The sequence below is a fragment of the Natator depressus genome, chromosome 5, assembly GCF_965152275.1.
Source record: "Natator depressus isolate rNatDep1 chromosome 5, rNatDep2.hap1, whole genome shotgun sequence".
NCBI lineage: Eukaryota > Metazoa > Chordata > Testudines > Cheloniidae > Natator > Natator depressus.
Window position 1 is genome coordinate 127,109,736 of NC_134238.1, and position 22,940 is coordinate 127,132,675.

Below are 22,940 nucleotides of genomic sequence, written 5' to 3' on the forward strand. Positions count from 1 at the left end.
CTGAGCTGGTAAATCTGTTGCTCCCGGCCTAGGGCAGAGGGAGCCCTAGGGACTTGCAGCTAACGGTGAACTTTCGGGGGGCAGGCAGGGCAGTGAGTAAGCACCAGGGGCTGGGGTGAAGGGAGGAATTAGGGTAAAGGGAGGAGGGAGACTTCAGGGGCCAGGGCCAAGTGGGGTGAGAATTAAGGGGCAGAGCTCCCAGAGAACTGGGGCTAAGGGGAGAGTTCTGGTATGGGGAGCCCCAGGCGTTTCTACTATCCCCCACTTGTGCCGAGGTTGACCAGCTGCCACTTGTCAACACTTGAGCTGGAAGTGAGCCTTCCAGCCTGGGTAGATAGGCTGTCACGCTAGCCGCGCAAGCAATGTGGCTTGGGCAGAAGTTTGGGCTCTCAAACCTCCCCCACTTCTCCCCTCCAACTGGGTCTGAGCTTGGGTGGCTAGACAGAGTCTTTGCTGGAGCCACAACGTTCAGACTGCTATTTTTAGAATGCTAGCTGGATCCCTGCTTGCATGAGTCTGTGTCTTTTGGGAGGCTTGCTCCCTGCTGCAGTGTAGTCATACCACAAAAAACTGAAAAATACACGTTAAAATTGAAGTTCAACAGTTTCCAGATGTTTGACTTTCAAGTCATGCTGGAAGACTTGCATGTTTTCCCATGCTTTGCCTAAGGGCCTGGATTAAATGGGGGAGTGGATTTTGCAGGTTGAGGTGCAGCAGTGTCTGTTGGATAGGAAGGTTTTTGAGACTGTCAATCCAAGGGAAATTTTTGTATGTCATGTTTTGTAAAGAAATGTAGAGGTGCTGAGGGTTTGTCTACACTGCAGTTGAAAGTGTGATTGACGCATATGTACACATACCTGAGCTGGCTTTAATGTAGCTAGCGTGCTAATTGGGGGTTTGAGCATTGGCCTGCTAAACCCAGGGTTGTGAGCTCAATCCTTGAGGGAGCCATTAGGGAGCTGAGGCAAAAATTGGGGATTGGTAGCAGGGGATTGGACTAGATGACCTCCTGAGGTCCCTTCCAACCCTGATATTCTATGATAATAGCTGTGAAGCTGTGGCAGCACAAACTTCAGCACAGGCTGGCTGCCCATGTAATAAGGACCCAGGGGACAGGGTGGGCTTGGAGCAGCATGGGCGCTATTGATATTCACGCTGGATTAAAGCTAGCTCAGGTATGTCTATACATGCTTCATTCCCATCTCCAGTTGCAGATGCTTAGCCAGATGCTTTTAACTGAAATATATAAAGATGGATTGCTAAAGGTATACACGAGTAGACATGAATTACAAATAGTACTATAAAATCATTCGCTTTCTTCCTTGCATTACAGTATCACAGAGGTTCTCAAACCGGGAGCAGGGTGCAGAGTATATTCTGGGGGGGGGGTATGAGAAGCTTTTTTGGGGGGGAAAAAAGCTTACTGCCCCCATTTTATCCACAGCAATGAATAACTAGCAAAGTTGATTCCTCCACACATCAGTAGGGGTCTACTTAAATCACAGTGAAATCACATATTTTTTTGTGGGTTGGTTAGGGCATAAAGAGCAAACTTCTTGGGTGAGTTCATAGAGTTATATATTCCATGCCACTCTTCTGTGCTGCCGCTGCTGGCTGCTGTGCTGCCTTCAGAGCTGGGCACCTGGCCAGCAGCCACCTTTCTCCACTCCGCCTTCAGAGCTGAGTGGTTAGAGAGCGGCAGCTGCTGGCTGGGTGCCTGTATCTGAGGGAAGCGCCACCGCCAGCAGAAGTAAGGGGGTGGCAGTACCTTACTGTTTTTAATATTTAGTGAAACTTGCATGGCTTTTTAAAATTGGTATATGTACTTGTGTGGCAGGAGTGGGGGGGCATAAATACTACAGACACACAAGTGGGGGGCACGATCAAGTAAGTTTGAGAACCACTGCAATGTCAGATCTCTGGCTTCCGCAGGAACTGAGATGACATCTCAAATACTTAGAGGGCAAGGAAGACTGTTCTTTTCCAGTTTAAGAGTTTGATGTTGCCAGTGTAGAACCTAGAACATGCATCTTGTTAAGTTGAATAAATCCCTCTTCCAAATTTGTTTTACAAATATATACTTCAAAAATGTATTCGACCATCTGTTAATGGCTTCAGATCTTTTATTTATCTATATCTATATAATTTTAAATAAAGCATTTAGTTCATATCTCTGAAGGAAGTCTCTGAAGTACATGTCCTTCAATGTGGCTTTTTTCCTGTGCTTGAATGTAGGAGCTGATTATCAATTTCATGAATTTTCTGGAGACCATAATGCTTTAGGCAGTGTTAACATCTGCTTCCTGGATGCTATAAATAACTTTTGATTACTACATCTTTTCACAATCACTCACTCCCTCAGTGACATGTAAGGCTTTAAATAATGCTGCAGTCCTTTATAAATCCTAGCAAATCTTCAAAATGTTAACTTATTTGTGTAGTGCCTCAATTCAAAGTTACTGGATTGTCTTGAAGTGTAATTTGTAGTCATGTTTTGCTATTTCCCTTAAAAATTGGGGCCAGCCTAAGTAAGGGACATTTTGAAAGTGCTCAGAATGCAACAGCTGTGGAGTATTACTCCCATTAATAAAATGCAATTCAAATAAATTGTATTTCATTGAATTTTTGTCTTCTGCTTAATTTTTATTGGTTCCCCCAATATGGTATTTTTTTTTATCTCCTGTTTAACTACCAAAGCACCAAACTGCAGTTCACATTAAGACCTTTTCTTTCATTCGTACTTTTTTTTTTTAAGGTAGTATGAATGAGATGGTGCAGTGATTTGGTAGCTTTGAAATGTGATCCCAGCATTCTGGAAAAACCTTATTGGGAACCTTGTACTCAATGCTGTTCCGTCACATGGAAGGTAGCACAGTTGGAAATCAAGATTAGCTCACTTTGTGTCCAAATGAGCAGAAGCCAAGAAAATGACTTCAGGAATGTTAGACTCTTTACCGGCATCCCCCAAATCGTATAATTTCTAGTCTGAAAAGTGAGTGTGTAAAAATTACTTATGTATTTAGTCACTGATATTTACTTTAGTGTAAAAATAACTCTTTATTGTACGATCAGCCCTCCAGAAGCTGCACAGCTTTGTGAGTGAACTGTATTTTTCTGCCCCACATGTTAACAGAAATGTTAATTTCAATTGCAAGGGCCTGTGCATTCCCATTGTCTAATTATGTCCTAGTTATACTGATTAACCCAATGGTGGCAAGAGAATTGCATCAAGAACTTATTTGGGCTGCAAAATTTTTACTATTCGTGGTGACGCACAAACTAGAAAGAACCCAACTTGACTTGCAGATACTAGGTTGGTTTTGCAAGCCTGCTGCTTAGAAAATCCATATTTATAAATTAAGGATTCCATATACAGTTTGCTTGATACAATGAGGCTGTCAGTTCTTTAAGGTGTTCAGTACCAGCAATGACTAGAAAATTAATGGGGGTTGAAGAGGCTCAAGAGCTTGAAGGAGTGAGCCCTAACCATGGTACCCCACAATGCTTTTACAAAATCCATTTCAGGGTAGTTCTCACTAAGTCAGCTACTGACACAGAAATCTAAATTTAGTGTTCCATGAGACAAGTCGTAGCTAACCTTTAATGATGACATTCAGCAATGAGGCACAGATTTATTTTGTACGTGCTTTCTGTGTGAGGGAATGATCACTGAATGTGTCCCTCTCTCAGGAACCATAGAGTTGTGTGTGTATGGGGGGACTGTCGGCGGGAGCAGGAGGAGAAAACATGGTTATTGTTATGGAGGTGAGGAGGATATGCCCTTAGGGGAACAGGTCCATTTGTCAGTGATGCATAAAGAACCCTGTTTGCTGATTCTGGTGAGGTAGGTGAACTTCTGTTGTATTCGGTTAGTTCCATTAGCTTCCCGTTTAACCATTCCTGCCATTTAAACAACAAAACATATACCAAAGCTTTGTCAATTCACCATATTTATTTATAATGTCCCTATCCTCTACTCCATTTTGACTTCTAGGTTGTAAGCCTTCGAGAACAGGGATTGTCTTACCTAAATCTGTACAGTGCCCGGCACAATGGGGCTCCAGTCCTGATTGGCGTCTTGAAGCCCTACCATAATGTTTATTAATAGTCAGAAAAGCCACAACAATGCAACCAGGATTAATGTCAGTCCTGATAAATCTATTTTTCTTACTGTTTTCTAGACTTTGAGAGTGCATGAGACTTGCTGATGTGCAGAGGGATTGTTTGGTTACTAGTGTAATTCTGATGAAGTAATTGTCTCTGCAACAGGAATATTAAGATGTCACACTAAGCTGCTGCACTGAAACTGTATTGACATGGGCATAGAAATGGAGCAAGTTTGGAGAAACACCAGAAACTTTCCCATTAGTTTGATTGCCCCCATAAAGTTGTTTCATGATTTCCCCAGTGACTTACATTTCAATTGTTTCCAATTTATGAAGTTTACTGCTGTGTCAAGGGCCCCTGGGTTGGTGCTGATAACCATAAGGTAGGAGATATATATTTCTGTAAGAGGAAGTGTTAAATCTTTAAAAGAAGACACATAAATTGTCTGATAGGAGGGTGAGGGGATCTGAGATTCCTGTACTTCTGGAGGCACAGGTTGGCTACACTAGTCCCTTAAATACAGAACTTAGAGTACAGAGGTGAATGCATTGGAGTTGCTGTGACTTAAATCTCCTGTGGTCTAATGGCATGCTTATGCACATTTCGGTCTCAATACATTTTCACTCTTTTTGGGTCTCTCTGCGGAGACTGTTAAACAAGAGGTTAGTGCTAATGCTGGTGGTTCCTGTGATGTAACCTAGTCTGTTAACTGGAATGAGTAAGTGTTAATACATAATCCACCAAACAGGCTTCAGATGATAAGAAGTTTAGATCACTGACTTGGGATGTATTTCATCTGGAAACTCTCATTCAGCTGAAATTTCAATTCTGTATCATCACATTCTGTAATTTTAATTTGTAAATGCAGAGGTTTTGGTGTAATGTGCTCCTTTACCTCTAACCATACACACACGGTCCATGCTGTTAGTATGAATTAATAATATCTAATACTTACTTCAGGTACACCACCTGCCCTGTTTACTCAGCTCACGAACTCCAGGCGGTGAATAACAGACTACATTTAGACTTTGCACAGCTTGGTTCCCACAAATCAAAACTCCAGATTAGTCTTAATTAGATGCTGAAGCTAAACTTGTTTATTACCTGATTATATATAGGTTTAATTTTTGGGTGAAAATGCATAACTTGTTAGCAAATCTTACAAGGTAAGCCAACGTTTCGGAGTTTGCATTGGAAAACATGGAGATAGTCAACATCCTGAGAGTTAAAAATCTGATATATATGGTCTATGTATATGCAGGAGTGAAATCAGGAAGGCCAAATCACACCTGGAGTTGCAGCTAGCAAGAGATGTTAAGAGTAACGAGAAGGGTTTCTTCAGGTATGTTAGCAACAAGAAGAAAGTCAAGGAAAGTGTGGGCCCCTTACTGAATGAGGGAGGCAACCTAGTGACAGAGGATGTGGAAAAAGCTAATGTACTCAATGCTTTTTTTGCCTCTTCCTTCACGAACAAGGTCAGCTCCCAGACTACTGCACTGGGCAGCACAGCATGGGGAGGAGATGACCAGCCCTCTGTGGAGAAAGAAGTGGTTCAGGACTATTAAGAAAAGCTGGACGAGCACAAGTCCATGGGGCCGGATGCGCAGCATCCGAGAGTGCTAAAAGAGTTGGCGGATGTGATTGTAGAGCCATTGGCCATTATCTTTGAAAACTGATGGCGATCGGGGGAGGTCCCGGACGACTGGAAAAAGGCTAATGTAGTGCCCATCTTTAAAAAAGGGAAGGAGGAGGATCCTGGGAACTACAGGCCAGTCAGCCTCACCTCAGTCCCTGGAAAAATCATGGAGCAGGTCCTTAAGGAATCAATTCTGAAGCACTTAGAGGAGAGGAAAGTGATCTGGAACAGTCAGCATGGATTCACCAAGGGCAAGTCATGCCTGAGTAATCTAATTGCCTTCTATGACGAGATAACTGGCTCTGTGGATGAGGGGAAAGCGGTGGACGTGTTGTTCCAGCAAGTTAAAGAAGTATGGGCTGGATGAATGGACTATAAGGTGGATAGAAAGTTAGCTAGATTGTCGGGCTCAACGGGTAGTGATCAATGGCTCCATGTCTATTTGGCAGCCGGTATCAAGTGGAGTGCCCCAAGGGTCAGTCCTGGGGCCGGTTTTGTTCAATATCTTCATTAATGATCTGGAGGATGGTGTGGATTGCACCCTCAGCAAGTTTGCAGATGACACTAAACTTGGAAGAGAGGTAGATACGCTGGAGGGTAGGGATAGGATACAGAGGGCCCTAGACAAATTGGAGAATTGGGCCAAAAGAATTGTGATGAGGTTCAACAAGGACAAGTGCAGAGTCCTGCACTTAGGACGGAAGAATCCCATGCACCGCTACAGACTAGGGACCGAATGGCTCGGCAGCAGTTCTGCAGAAAAGGACCTAGGGGTTACAGTGGACGAGAAGCTGGATATGAGTCAACAGTGTGCCCTTGTTGCCAAGAAGGCCAATGGCATTTTGGGATGTATAAGGGGGATTGCCAGCAGATCGAGGGACGTGATCGTTCCCCTCTATTCAACATTGGTGAGGCCTCATCTGGAGTACTGTGTCCAGTTTTGGGCCCCAGACTAGAAGAAGGATGTGGAAAAACCTGGAAACATCCAGCGGAGGGCAACAAAAATGATTAGGGGACTGAAACACATGACTTCTGAGGAGAGGCTGAGGGAACTGGGATTGTTTCGTCTGCGGAAGAGAAGAATGAGGGGGGATTTGATAGCTGCTTTCAACTACCTGAAAGGGGGTTCCAAAGAGGATGGATCTAGACTGTTCTCAGTGGTAGCAGATGACAGAACAAGGAGTAATGGTCTCAAGTTGCAGTGGGGGAGGTTTAGGTTGGATATTAGGAAAAACTTTTTCATTAGGAGGGTGGTGAAACACTGGAATGCGTTACCTAGGGAGGTGGTGGAATCTCCTTCCTTAGATATTTTTACGGTCAGGCTTGACAAAGCCCTGGCTGGGATGATTTAGTTGGGGATTGGTCCTGCTTTGAGCACGGAGTCGGACTAGATGACCTCCTGACGTCCCTTCCAACCCTGATATTCTATCATTCTACATCTGAAGTCAGTACTTAATGGCACAGAAACAATAACTATGTCCAACAGTTACCACACAGCAATGTCTGAGATAATGAAGATACTTTGTAAGTACAGGAAAAATTGTGATCTCTCACATACAATACTAATGTTTAATTGTTGGCAAATGTTTTTCTGATCGAGATTAAACCCTGCAGTGGTTACTAGGACAAGCTGTTTAAGGTGAAATCACTGACCATGCAAAACCAAACGTGCTGAGCACAAACTAGTTTTCTTGTAAGCATCTCAGGGTTGAACTGTGTCCTCCATGTAATCAGAACTGTCAAATTAACTGTTGGAGGTGCTTGTTTCTGGGAGAACACTTTTTAAATTTAATAACAGCTGCTTAGTGTAGAAAAACTAGATTGCTTAGCTGGGCTGACATATAACTGTCTTCACAGGACAGTTTTCCACACACCATGGCCAGTGCTTTTAGCAAGGTACTCTGTGCAACAAAATATTATGTCCTGGGCCACTGCAGCTAGTCACCATCTTTAGATACAATGGCTTGACCATTACATTAATTTTAAACCATGTCAAATAGCACAGTAAGCTGTAGTATGTGCTTTCCATACATACCACATTTCTCCTACCCTCACAGCTGTGGCGTGTTGCTTAGGAAATTAAATCTGTTCTGAAGTGAACTACGTCAGTGGTCTTCAGACTTCATGATTTTATGTTTAATATAATATCACTTTACTTTCCTTAGTTGTCTGTTGTAAGGGGGAGAGGTCTAAAAAAAGAACTAAAGCTTAGAAATCGTGGTGCACTATACACGGTTTTGGGGAAAGTACATTTGACTAGTCTGTATAAGGTTCCTGGATATTCAGTGCTTTTTTAAAGTCTGCTCACAAGGTCAAGTGGAGGAGGACATAGCTAAGAAAATGAATCTACAGAATATGCATTCAGAGAAATTTGTTTTTAAATATAAATCATTTACCATGTTTGGGATTTGGCTTTAAAATAGTCTCTTTACTGTTCTTTAAAGTATCAATAGTTCTTATTCATGATATGCTGTTTCTTTAGTGTATTTCCCAACAGAGAAAATTACTTACAATTAAAAGAAAGGATTGTTCAGGCAGCACTTCTCCCAAAGTGCTCATTGGCATGCTTCGTTGGTATATAGCCCTCTCTTCCCAGCCGTGGACATTGAGGATGGTTCTATGTAGCTGCAATGAGCAGAAAATTGAAATAATGAAAAAATCAGGCCAAGAGTATTGTTGTAGCCATATATAACATGTGAAATACATATTTAAACACCCCATTTAACACTCTCTTTATCATGATATAAATACACCGTTCAGTTTGCAAGGTAGCAATAGGCAGCAAGATGTCTGCAATAGCTGCTGGTAATTTGAGATGATTTTTTCACTTTATCAAGCCAAGAATGACTAGAGATCTAGAGTGGTGCTTGTTAGTGGTATCTCTACTCATTTTTTTATTACTGCAAGAGTTCTATTTTTAGATCTATTGATGTGCAACAAGAAAGAGCTGCTCCACGCCTTCTGTCACGTGACTGTAGAGAACCTGAAGCTGAAGTGCGTATTGGTGATTATTCAGAGAGACGTTCGGAGATATAAAATGATAGTATAGTTAAATGTGTTATGGTGCTAAATCAGTGGATTACACTAACATTACCCTTATTTAAGAGTAAAAGTGCGGGAAATGCCATTGAGAAAAATTACATAATTTGTCTTTTTGCTTAGGATTTGTTGTCACTGAACAAGTAACTGTAAGCACATTTTAAAAACACACTGAAGTAATATGTTTTTCAGATTATTTCACCGACACATTTTCTGTTCACAGAACCCAGCTGTCTCCAGTTCCAGCTGGTCAGAACTAGATGTACTCATTTTGGCAGGAACTGTTGGCTATGCTGTGAGCCTGGGAGCAAGCAGCTTTATAGAAGAGGAGCACCAAACCTGGTATTTTCTTATCAATACTCTTTGCCTGGCACTATGCCAGGAAATTTGTAGACACTACTTTCTTGTGAAAGAATGTGATCTTCAGCTTAGTACTGCTGCGAAACAAAATTTTGAAGATATTGAGGAAACCACCCAGTGCAGGAAGGTTGATATACCATCATGTGACTCAAAATTGGTCAAAGTCACCTTTTCAGGTGAATTCCTAAAAGGCTCAGAAAAGTGGATGGGTTTAGCAAGTCCATTAATCATCCTTATTTGCTGTCGGTTACTTCGTTCATTAAATCAGACGGGAGTTCAGTGGGCTCATCGACCTGACTTTGGACATTGGTTGACAAGGTGGGTATCTGAGTTGGATAATAGTTACTACTTACTTAAAATTTCATGTCTGTCTTTGTGTTTAGCTAAGGGGATAATGATTTAATATTCTGTAAATAGAAAATACTGTAAATAGTTGAAGGAAGTGAGTATTAAGTGCTGCGGAGTTTTTTCACTATTCTTGTTGGAGTAGTTGTCCTGTGTAATGTATTTACCACCACTAGGCTATTGTCCTTAGCACTAATCAAGATTTATAATCTAATTCTTGCAAACTTGAAAGCATGTTTTTTTATAAGCGGTTTAATGTTTTTCAATAACTAAGGGTATATCTGCAGTACAAAATTATTTCAAAATTATTCTATTCGAATTTTTGGAAGCGATTTTATACATTCGGTGAAGCGCGTGAATTCGGTGGAGTGCGTCCACAGTACCGAGGGTAGCATCGAATGTCGGAGCGGTGCACTGTGGGTAGCTATCCCCCAGTTCCCACAGCCCCCGCTGCCCATTGGAATTCTGGGTTCAGCTCCGAGTGCATGATGGGGCAAACATCGCAGGTGTTTCTGGGTGTGTGTCGTCAGTCGCTCCTCCCTCCGTGAAAGCTACGGCAGACAATCGTTTTGCGCCTTTTTGGCGTGCAGACGCCATACTGCTTTCAGCAGACGGTGCAGTACAGTGCACCGCTTCTATCCCGGTACTATGAATCCACCTCTCATTTCCTCTCGTCTTTCTATGTAATCTCTATAAGTATCTACTCTTTCTCTCTTCCTTATCGACGGCTTCCACTGCCAACTCTGCTCGGGCATCGTGAACCGAGCAGCACAGCTTCTCCCATCAACTCTGCTCTCCCGCTCTTGCCACACTACCGAGCCTCTCCATGTTGTCTGTCCTGGGCTGCTGCCTCCGTGAAAGCTACAGAAGACAACCATTTCCCACCTTTTTTCACCTATCGTGAACCAAACAGCACCTCTTCCTCTGCCACTCTGCTCTCCTACATTTCGCACCCTTTTTCCAGGATTACCCGTGCAGGCACCATAGCATGGCAAATATGGAACCCGCTCAGATCTCCGCTGCAGTTTTGACCATTGTAGATACCTCATGCATTATCCAGCAGTATGTGCAGTACCTGAAAAACTGGGTGAGGAAGTGACGACAGCGCGATTACTATATTGATGAGGACATGGACAGAGTCGTTCCTAGAAGCGTGGCATGTGGTGATTGGGAGATCATGGTAGCGTTGGGCCAGGTTCATGCCGTGGAACGCCGATTCTGGGCCTGGGAAACAAGCACAGACTGGTGGGACTGCATAGTGGTATGGGATGATTCCCAGTGGCTGCGAAACTTTCGTATGCGTAGGGCCACTTTCATGGAACTTTGTGACTTGCTGTCCCCTGCCCTGAAGTGCAAAGACACCAAGGTGAGAGCAGCCCTCACAGTTGAGAAATGAGTGGCCATAGCCCTGTAGAAGCTTGCAACGCCCGACAGCTACTGGTCAGTCAGGAATCAGTTTGGAGTGGGGAAATCTACTGTGGGGGCTGCTGTGCTGCAAGTAGCCAACGCAATCATTGACCAGCTGCTATCAAGGGTAGTGACTTTGGGAAATGTGCAGACCATTGTGGATGGCTTTAATGCACTGGGGTTCCCTAACTGCGGTGGGGCGATAGACGGAACACATATCCCTATCTTGGCCCTGGAACGCCGGGGCGGCCAGTACATAAACCGCAAGGGGTACTTTTTCCACGGTGCTGCAAGCACTGGTGGATTACAAGGGACGTTTCACCAACATCAATGTGGGATGGCCGGGAAAGGTGCATGACGCTCACGTCTTCAGGAACTCTGGTCTGTTTGAACAGCTGCAGGAAGGGACTTACTTCCAAGACCAGAAAATTACTGTTGGGGATGTTGAAATGCCTATAGTTATCCTTGGGGACCCAGCCTACCCCTTAATGCCATGGCTCATGAAGCCATACACAGGCGCCCTGGACAGTAGTAAGGAGCAGTTCAACTGTAGGCTGAGCAAGTGCTGAATGGTGGTAGAATGTGCTTTTGGATGTTTGAAAGCGCGCTGGCGCAGTTTACTGACTCGGTTAGATCTCAGCACGACCAATATTCCAATTGTAATTGCTGCTTGTAGTGTGCTCCACAATATCTGTGAGAGTAAGGAGGAGATGTTTATGGCGGGATGGGATGTTGAGGCAACTTGCCTGGTGGCCAGTTTTGCACAGCCAGACAACAGGGTGATCAGAAGAGCGCAGCAGGGCGCGCTGCACATCGGAGAAGCTTTGAAAGCCAGTTTCATGACTGGCCAGGGTATGGTGTGACAGTTGTGGTTGTTTCTCTAGAAGTTACCCGCCCCCTATATATACATATATGAAAGGAAATAGTCACAATTGTTTAAAAACCGTTCTTTATTACTTGTTGCACAACACATTGAGAGAAATCAGAAGGTAGACCAGGGGAGGGGGCGGGTATTGGGTTAGAGGGGTGGAGGAGGAGAGAAGGACAAGTCCAGAAACCAAATCAAAATTTTGGATATGCCCACTTTCTGCTGCTTGTGCAATCCTCTGGGGTTGACTGTGTGGGTCCCTGTAGCCTCTCACCCCGTGTTCTTGGGCGTCTGGGTGAGGAGGCTATGGAACTTGGGGAGGAGGGAGGTTGGTTATACAGGGGCTGCAGTGGCAGTCTGTGGTCTTGCTGTCTTTCCTGCATTAGATCCACCATACAGCGGAGCATGTCAGTTTGCTCCCCCATGAGCTTGACCATAGCATCCTGCCTGCTCTCATTGCACGCGTCCCCCCTCTCTTTGTGTTCATTTAATGCTTTACGGAACTCCGCAATTGTTTGCCTCTACACATTCAGCTGAGCCCTATCAGTGCGGGAGGACTGCATGAGCTCAGCGAACATGTCGTCCTGAGTTTGTTTTTTTCGCCTTCTAATCTGGACCAGCCTCTGGGACAGAGTAGACAGGGGCCACGTTGAAATATTTGCACCTGCGGGAGGAGAAAAAGGGAGGGTACTATTTTAGAAGATACATTTTAGAGAACAAAGGGGACACATTTTCTCAGTGAAACAAGCAATTCATAGTACACAGCACATGTTCTTTCTGTACAAGGTTGCATTTTGCCTCACTGAAGTGCCTGCCACTTTGGTGTGAGTAAGCCATCACACGCAGCTAGGCAACAGAATTCAGCTTGCAGGCAGCCATGGTAAGCCCTAGGGGCATGCGGGGTTCTGCTTCTTCATTCATTTCAATGCTTTCAAAACTGCCGGGCCCCGTTTCCCATACCAAGCAATGCCTGGTGGGTTTGCCATATAAATGGAGGGCCTGCGGGCTCTCTGGGATGATCGCTTCACACAACACTCTCCCCCTGCCCCGGCACCCATTGCGTGGCTCCGATGAGGCTCTGAGGAGGGATGAGCCCTTTAAACTAAACACGAACAGCCCAGCATGTCTGGGTTTCCCCCCACCCCCCACTGCGTGGCTTCAATCAGGCTCTCGCTCACCAGAAGTGCCTTCTCCAGGGTCATGGTCCGGGAGCCCGCCTTGGGAGTGGGGAGAGGCTGTTGGCTCCAGCGTTAAGACTAGTTCCTGGCTAGGGGGTAAAACGGATTCCCCACTTGCCGCCTGTGCACTGTCGTCGTCGTCCTCCTCTTCGTCCTCCAGTAACTCGTCGTCCTCACTCCATGCAACTCCCCTCTTGCAGGTTTCTATGGACAGTGGTGGGGTAGTGGTGGCATCACCCCCCCATAATTGCATGCAGCTCACAGTAGAAGTGGCATGTATGGGGCTGTGACCCAGAGCGCCTGTTCGCCTCCCTGACTTTTTTGGTATGCTTGCCTGAGCTCCTTGATTTTTGTATGACACTGCTGTGTCCCTGGAGCAGCTTCTTTCCGTCATGGCCCTGGAGATTTTAGTGTATGTATTTGCGTTTCTTTTTTTGGAACATAGTTCTGCCATAACAGATTCGTCTCCCCAAAATGCGATGAGATCCAGTACCTCCCATTCGGACCATGCTGGAGCTTGTCTGCAAATCTGGGACTGCAAATCTGGTCTCTTGTGATGGTGGACTCTGCGTGGTTGCTTGTGGCAGTGGACTGTGCTGATGGTGACCAAACAGGAAATGAAATTCAGAAGTTCCCGGGGCTTTTACTGCCTACCTGACTAGTGCATCGGAGTTGAGAGTGTTGTCCAGAGCGGTCACAAGGGAGCATTCTGGGATAGCTCCCGGAGGCCAATAACGTCCAATTGCATCCACAGTACCTGTAACCCGGAACTGCGATCTTGATTTTAGCGCTACTCCACTTGCCGAGGTGGAGTACAGAAATCTGATTAAAGAGCCCTTTAAATAGAAAAAAAACGGTTTGGTTGTGTGGACGGAATCAGTTTTATTTTGAATTAACTCTGCTAATTCTGAAATAACTGCATACCGTAGACCAGGCCTAAGTGAACAGTGGCTGGCATAGTATATAGAGACTTGTGTAACAGAATTAATGTAAAAAGAAAAGGAGTACTTGTGGCACCTTAGAGACTAACCAATTTATTTGAGCATAAGCTTTCGTGAGCTACAGCTCACTTCATCGGATGCATACTGTGGAAAGTGTAGAAGATCTTTTTATATACACACAAAGCATGAAAAAATACCTCCTCCCACCCCACTCTCCTGCTGGTAATAGCTTATCTAAAGTGATCACTCTCCTTACAATGTGTATGATAATCAAGTTGGGCCATTTCTAGCACAAATCCAGGTTTTCTCACCCCCCCCCCCCCCCAGCGTAGGGCCTGAGGAAACTCCCTGAAAAAGCACAAGAACAAATCCGCACAGACACACCCCTGGAACCCCGATCTGGGATATTCTATCTACTACCCAAGATCCATAAACCTGGAAATCCTGGGCGCCCCATCATCTCGGGCATTGGCACCCTGACAGCAGGATTGTCTGGCTATGTAGACTCCCTCCTCAGGCCCTACGCTACCAGCACTCCCAGCTACCTTCGAGACACCACTGACTTCCTGAGGAAACTACAATCCATCGGTGATCTTCCTGATAACACCATCCTGGCCACTATGGATGTAGAAGCCCTCTACACCAACATTCCACACAAAGATGGACTACAAGCCGTCAAGAACATTATCCCCGATAATGTCACGGCTAACCTGGTGGCTGAACTTTGTGACTTTGTCCTTACCCATAACTATTTCACATTTGGGGACAATGTATACCTTCAAATCAGCGGCACTGCTATGGGTACCTGCATGGCCCCACAGTATGCCAACATTTTTATGGCTGACTTAGAACAACGCTTCCTCAACTCTCGTCCCCTAATGCCCCTACTCTACTTGCGCTATATTGATGACATCTTCATCATCTGGACCCATGGAAAAGAAGCCCTTGAGGAATTCCACCATGATTTCAACAATTTCCATCCCACCATCAACCTCAGCCTGGTCCAGGAAGTGGATCTCTTATGTGGACTGGACACTACAGTGCTAATAAACGATGGTCTCACAAACACCACCCTATACCGGAAACCTACTGACTGCTATTCCTACCTACATGCCTCCAGCTTTCACCCTGACCACACCACATGATCCATCGTCTACAGCCAAGCTCTGCGATACAACCGCATTTGCTCCAACCCCTCAGACAGAGACAAACACCTACAAGATCTCTATCAAGCATTCTTACAACTACAATACCCACCTGCGGAAGTGAAGAAACAGATTGATAGAGCCAGAAGAATTCCCAGAAGTCACCTACTACAGGACAGGCCTAACAAAGAAAATAACAGAACGCCACTAGCCTTCACCTTCAGCCCCCAACTAAAACCCCTCCAACACATTATTAAGGATCTACAACCTATCCTGAAGGATGACCCAACACTCTCACAAATCTTGGGAGACAGGCCAGTCCTTGCCTACAGACAACCCCCCAACCTGAAGCAAATACTCACCAGCAACCACATACCACACAACAGAACCACTAACCCAGGAACCTATCCTTGCAACAAAGCCCGTTGCCAACTGTGCCCACGTATCTATTCAGGGGACACCATCACAGGGCCTAATAACATCAGCCACACTATCAGAGGCTCGTTCACCTGCACATCCACCAATGTGATATATGCCATCATGTGCCAGCAATGCCCCTCTGCCATGTACATTGGTCAAACTGGACAGTCTCTACGTAAAAGAATAAATGGACACAAATCAGATGTCAAGAATTATAACATTCATAAACCAGTCGGAGAACACTTCAATGTCTCTGGTCACGCAATTATAGATGTGAAAGTTGCGATATTAAAACAAAAAAACTTCAAATCCAGACTCCAGCGAGAGACTGTTGAATTGGAATTCATTTGCAAATTGGATACAATTAACTTAGGCTTGAATAGAGACTGGGAGTGGCTAAGTCATTATGCAAGGTAACCTATTTCCCCTTGTTTTTTCCTACCCCCCCCCCCCCCAGACGTTCTTGTTAAACCCTGGATTTGTGCTGGAAATGGCCCACCTTGATTATCATACACGTTGTAAGGAGAGTGGTCACTTTAGATAAGCTATTACCAGCAGGAGAGTGGGGTGGGAGGAGGTATTTTTTCATGCTTTGTGTGTATATAAAAAGATCTTCTACGCTTTCCACAGTATACATCCAATGAAGTGCGCTGTAGCTCACGAAAGCTTATGCTCAAATAAATTGGTTAGTCTCTAAGGTGCCACAAGTACTCCTTTTCTTTTTGCGAATACAGACTAACACGGCTGTTACTCTGAAACCTGTCATTATGGAACGCGCAGAATTAATGTAGATTATTTAAAGCAGAACATTCAGTGCATAATTCCAAACTGCACTAAGTTAGTAAAGTGGTACATGTAGGTACCAATGACATACGGAAGGATAGGAGAGAGGTCCTGTAGGCCAAATTTAGGCTGCTAGGTAACAGACTGAAGTGCAGGACCTCCATGGTAGCATTCTCTGAGATGTTCCCAGTTCCATGCACAGGGCCAGTTAGACAGGCAGAACTGCAGAGTCTCAATGTGTGGATCAGATGATGGTGTAGGGAGGAGGGGTTTAGATTTATTAGGAACTGGGGAAACTTTTGGGAAAGGGGGAGCCTATACAGGAAGGATGGTCTCCACCTAAACCAAAATGGACCCAGGTTGCTGGCACTTAACATTAAAAAGGTTGTAGAGCAGCTTTTAAACTAAGGGCTGGGGGAAAGCCAACAGGTGCAGAGGAGCATGTGGTTCGGACAGAGACATCCCTTAGGGGAGGATCTATTAATAGAGAATCTCTGTCCTAGTAAGGACAGAAAATGATAAAATACAGACAGAGTCTGATCAGAAATAGTCAAATAAAAAAAAGTCCCATTCAGTTACATCGTGACAGAAAGCCGAAAGGAGACAACTTTTTAAAGTGCTTATATACCAATGCTAGAAGTCTAAATAATAAAAGAGGTGAACTAGAGTGCCTCGTATTAAATGAGGATATTGATATAATAGGCATCACAGAAACTTGCTGGAATGAGGATAATCAATGGGATACAGTAATACCAGGGAACAAAATATTTCGGAAGGACAGAACAGGTCATGTTGGTGGGGGAATGGCATTATATGTGAAAGAAAGCATAGAATCAAATGAAGTAAAAATTGTAAATGAATCAAACTGTAGCATAGAATCTCTATGGATAGAAATTCCATATTCTAATAATAAGACTATAGCGGTAGGGATATATTACCGACTACCTGACCAGGATGGTGAGAGTGACTGTGAAATGCTCAGGGAGATTAGAGAGGCTATTAAAATAAAAAACCCAATAATAATAAATAATAATAATGGGGGATTTCAGTTATCCTGATATTGACTGGGTACATGTCACCTCAGGGCGGGATGCAGAGATAAAGTTTCTTGAGACCTTAAATGACTGCTTCTTGGAGGAGCTGGTCCTGGAACCCACCAGAGGAGAGGCAATTCTTGATTCAGTCCTAAGTGGAGCACAGGATCTGGTCCAAGAGGTGCATATAGCTGGACTGCTTGGTAATAGTGACCATAAAATAATTAAAATTAATATTCCTATGGCAGGAAAAACACCACAGCAGTCCAACACTGTAGCACTTAATTTCAGAAAGGGGAACTACACAAAAATGAGGAGGGTAATTAAACAGAAATTAAAGGGCACAGTGCCAAAAGTGAAACCTCTGCAAGCTGCGTGGAAACTTTTAAAAGACACTGTAATAGAGGCTCAACTTAAATGTATACCCCAATTAAAAAAACATAGTAAGAGAACCAAAAGAGAGCCACCGTGGCTAAACGGCAAAGTAAAAAGCAGTGAGAGGCAAAAAGGCATCCTTTAAAGAGTGGAAGTTAAATCCTAGTGAGGAAAATAGAAAGGAGCATAAACACTGGCAAATGAAGTGTAAAAATACAATTGGGAAGGCCAAAACAGAATTTGAGGAACAGTTAGCCAAAGACTCAAAAAGTAATAGCAATTTTTTTTTAAGTACATCAGAAGCAGGAAGCCTGCTAAACAACCAATGGGGCCACTGGACGACTGAGGTGATAAAGGAGCACTCAAGAACATTGTGGAGAAACTAAATGAATTCTTTGCATTGGTCTTCACGGCTGAGGATGTGAGGGAGATTCCCAAACCTGAGCCATTCTTTTTAGGTGATGGATTTGAGGAACTGTCCCAGATTGAGGTATCATTAGAGGTGGCTTTGGAACAAATTGATAAATTAAACAGTAATAAGTCACCAGGACCAGAGTTCTGAAGGAACTCAAATGTGAACTTGCAGAACTACTAACTGTAGTCTGTAACTGATCATTTAAATTGGATTCTGTACCAGATGACTGGAGGATAGCTAATGTGACGCCAATTTTTAAAGAGGGCTCCAGAGGTGATCCTGGCAATTACAGGCCTGTAAGCCTGACTTCAATACTGGGCAAACTGGTTGAAACTATAATAGAGAACAGTATTGTCAGACATATAGATGAACATAATTTGTTGAAGAGTCAACATGGTTTTAGTGCCTCACCAATCTACTAGAATTCTTTGAGGGGGTCAACAAGCATGTGGACCAAGGGGATCTAGTGGATATAGTGTATTTAGATTTTCAGAAAGCCTTTGACAAGGTCCCTCACCAAAGGCTCTTACGCAAAGTAAGCTGCCATGGGATAAGAGGGAAGGTGCTGTCATGGATTGGTAACTGGTTAAAGGGTAGGAAATGTAGGTATAAATGGTCAGTTCTCGGAATAGAGAGAGGTAAATAGTGGTGTCCCCAGGGGTCTGTTCTAAGACCAGTCCTATTCAACATATTCATAAATGATATGGAAAAAGGGGTGTAAACAGTGAGGTGGCAAAATTGCAGATGATACAAAATTACTAAAGATAGTTAAGACTCGGGCAGACTGCGAAGAGCTACAAAAGGATCTCTCAAAACTGGGCAACAAAATGGCAGATGAAATTTAATGTTGATAACTGCAAAGTAATGCAGATTGGAAAGCATAATTCCAACTATACATATAAAATGATGGGGTCTAAATTAGCTGTTACCACTCAAGAAAGAGATCGTGGAGTCATTATGCATAGTTCTCTGAAAACATCCACTCAGTGTGCAGCGACAGTCAAAAAAGTGAACAGAATGCTGGGAATAATTAAGAAAGGGATAGAAAATAAGACAGAAAATATCATGTTACCGCTATCTAAATCCATGGTATGCCCACATCTTGAATACTGTGTGCAGATGTGTTCACCCCATCTCAAAAAAGATATATTGGAATTGGAAAACGTTCAGAAAAGGGCAACAAAAATGATGAGTGGTATGGAACGGCTTCCCTATGAGGAGAGATTAATAAGACTGGGATTTTTCAGCTTGGAAAAGAGATGGCTAAGGGGAGATATGATTGAGGTCTATAAAATCATGACTGGTGTAGAGAAAGTAGATAACGAAGTGTTGTTTACTACTTCTCATAACACAAGAACTAGGGGTCACCAAATGAAATTAATAGACAGCAGGTTTAAAACAAATAAAAGGAAGTATTTTTTCAAACGCGTAGTCAACCTGTGGAACTCCTTGCCAGAGGATGTTGTGAGGGCCAAGACCATAACAGGGTTCAAAAAGAACTAGATAAATTCATGGAGGATAGGTCCATCAATGGCTGTTAGCCATGATGGGCAGGAATGATGTCCCTAGCCTCTGTTTGCCAGAAGCTGGGAATGAGCGACAGGGGATGCATCACTTGATGATTACCCTGTTCTGTTCATTCCCTCTGGGGCACCTGGCCCTGGCCACTGTTGGAAGACAGGATACTGGGCTAGATGAACCTTTGATCTGACCCACTAGGGACATTCTATGTTCTTATAATGGAGAATAACAGTGCTTGGAGTTCTTTCTGATTGGTCACATGGGCTATGGGTGTGTGGAGAAGGGGAGAGAATTTTTCTTAAATTTAACACAATAGGGCATTACATTCGAAATTTGAGGTCATTTATTGGTAATGACTTTAGGAATATTGTGGTTCAGCTGGCTTGTGGCGTTTTGGAGGCAGGAGGGAGTGGAGAGGAGTGAGGACTTGGTGCACAGGCTCCCCCTGCCTCCCAAATGCAGCAAGCCAGCTGATTGCCCCGGGAAGGAGGGAGGAGCAAGGACTTGGCACTCCTCCCCACTCCCTCCTGCCTCCAAAACGCCAAAGCCAGCTGATTTGCCGCAGCAGGAGGAAAGGTGTGCCGGGTCCTTTTGTCTGGCAAAAAAAATTTCCCTGGAACCTAACTCCCCTGCCCCCATTTACATTAATTCTTATGGGGAAATTGGATTCGCTTAACATCGTTTCACTTAGTCTCATTTTTCAGGAACAGAACTACAACGTTAAGTGAGGAGTTACTGTATGTACTACCTTTTGGTTCCATATAAAGGATGAATGGATTATATCTTAATGTAACAGAGATAGTATTCTGACCTTTTTCCCTTTCTTGCGAGAATTCAATGTAAACCTTTTGGAACTCCAAAACTATGTTGACAGCATTACAAAAACATAAGGCATATGCAATGTCATATAAAAGGTGATAAAAACAGTTACAAATTCTCAGTCATAACGCATTAAAATAGTTTTGTGTGCTGAATAGTTATAGTTTACCATCTGCCCTCTCCCTTTTTCTGATTTTCTTGGTTTTTGTCACAAGCTTCTCTCCAGTATATCTTTCACCTTTCTTGTTTGTCAGCCAAAGAGGGCCTTGAGAGACCCATGCAAGCCTTTGTCGTCTCTGTCAGGGAAGTGCATGGTCTATAGAGCACTATCACGATGGCCCCAAGGAGCAAGGAGGGCATTTCTGTGTAAATATTGTGACAGGGTCAGGCCAGATGGCTATAGGAGAGTAACAGAAAGCAGATATATTAGCCCCAGGCTAAGTAGGTCCCTTTTCCCTGGGTAAGGTAACAGGGAAGGTTCCAGAATAATCAGGAACCTTCTGGAGACAATTAAGACAGGCTGATTAGAACACCTGCAGCCAATCAAGAAGCTGCTAGAATCAATTAAGGCAGGTTAATCAGGGCACCTAAGTTTTTAAAAAAGGAGCTCACTTCAGTTTGTGGTGTGCGTGTGAGGAACTGGGAGCAAGAGGCACTAGGAGCTGAGAGTGAGAATGCGGACTGTTGGAGGGCTGAGGTGTACAAGCATTATCAGACACCAGGAGGAAGGTCCTATGGTGAGGATAAAGAAGGTGTTGGGAGGAGGCCATGGGGAAGTAGCCCAGGGAGTTGTAGCTGTTGCACAGCTGTTCCAGGAGGCACTCCAGACAGCTGCATTCCACAGGGCCCTGGGCTGGAACCCGGAGTAGAGGGCAGGCCCGGGTTCCCCCCAAATCCTCCCAACTCCTGGTCAGACACAGGAGGAGTTGACCTGGACTGTGAATTCAGAAAAATGGCCAAGCTGAGGGCTGCTGTGAAGCTCCAAGGCAAGCAAATCCGCCAATAAGCGCAAGACCCACCAAGGTAGCGCAGGAACTTTGTCACAATATATTGCTGGACTAGCCCTTAGCAAAACAAATTACCCATAATTAAAAGCTGCAAAGCTTACTATATATACCCTAGAGAGTGTCTTTCAAAAATATATTTATCTTTAACAAAAAAAAATCAGTTTACTGTGGGAGTGTTGGGTCTGTTGTACTATTATGTACAGCACATTAGCAAAATGAAAGTAAACAAGTGGAAAAGGCTTTGCTCGCCTCAAATAAAAATCATGAACTCATTTATCATTCCTTTCACTCTACCTGTATTCACGCTGGTAAGAAGAGGTCAAAGCTAGTAAACAAATGCATTCTGTGTTCACTGGAACAGTGAGAGAGTAGAAACGTAATGAAAAGTGGCTGGTGTAGTAAGAAACATATAGAAAGGCATTTTTCAGATTCTTTCCCCAGAAACATGTTGTATCTAATTGCATTCTGTAGTTTAGGCAAAATGCACTAAATTTCCGCTGAGATTAAAACTAGAATTTTCAAGCATGGATGTCTGAAGTTAGATATCTAAATCATTAAGCACCTCAGTAAATGGGCATTGTGTTCACTGGGGGTTTTACCCTGGTGATAGAGGTGTTACTTTGCAGGGCAATGATGACAGCAGCAACATCTCCTTCAGCAATCGTTTAGGTTCAACCTATGCTAGTTGGCATTCAGGACATTTTGGAGTATCTGCTACACCTATAGTCCTCTGGACTGTGTCACAGTTTATTGAGTGTCCACTTAGCCATGATCTCAACATTTCATCCTCCAATACAAGGGAAGTCAACTTTCTCCAACTCCATTATAGTGAGATTTCTGAGAGGAGTCATGTGTCTCTACCTACCTGTGAAAGCACCATTTCTCTTGTGAGACCTTAATACTGTATTAACTGCCCTTGTGGGGCCTCTGAGCCCCTGGCAACCTGTTCTGTCTCATCTGTGCCAAAAGATAGCCTTTCTTATTACTATCACTTCTGCAAGAAGAGTATAAAATTTTGCAGAATGTAAGGTCACGCTCTGAGGGACTGACTAAACAGGAACTTTTGCTATAAGCTGGGTACTTATCAGTTGGAAATAACATAGGAGGAGGAGAAAGACCTAGGTATATTGATGACTGAGTCGCCAGTGTGATGTAGCTGTGAAAAAGGCTAATGCAATCCTGGGATGCATCAGGTGAGGTATTTCCAGTAGAGATAGGGAAGTGTTGTTACCATTATACAAGTCACTGATGAGACCTCATCTGGAATGAATAGTGTGTACAGTTCTGGCCTTCTACTAGGATGATCAGAGGAATGGAGAACCTAGCTTATGAAAGAAGACTTAAGGAGCTTGGCTTGTTTAGCCTAACAGAACAAAGGCTGCGGGGAGATATGATTGCTCTGTATAAATACATCAGAAGAGTAAACACCAGGAAGGAAGTGGAGTTATTTAAGTTAAGGGCCAGTGTTGGCACAAGAACAAATGAGTATAAACTGGCCACCAACAAGTGACGTCTTGAAATTAGATGAAGGTTTCTAAGC

At 43.9% G+C, this 22,940-nt stretch overlaps 1 protein-coding gene across 4 annotated transcripts in view; it reads left to right on the plus strand.

Annotated features, from left to right (window-relative positions):
* The window catches only part of PIGG (phosphatidylinositol glycan anchor biosynthesis class G (EMM blood group)), a 166,713-nt gene that overhangs the window by 61,056 nt on the left and 82,717 nt on the right, over positions 1-22,940 (plus strand). For all 4 annotated transcript variants that reach the window (XM_074953613.1, XM_074953614.1, XM_074953616.1 and 1 more), the window contains exon 9: positions 9,006-9,460. In XM_074953613.1, the coding sequence (XP_074809714.1) occupies positions 9,006-9,460 (455 nt within the window). The remainder of the gene's footprint in view (positions 1-9,005; positions 9,461-22,940) is intronic.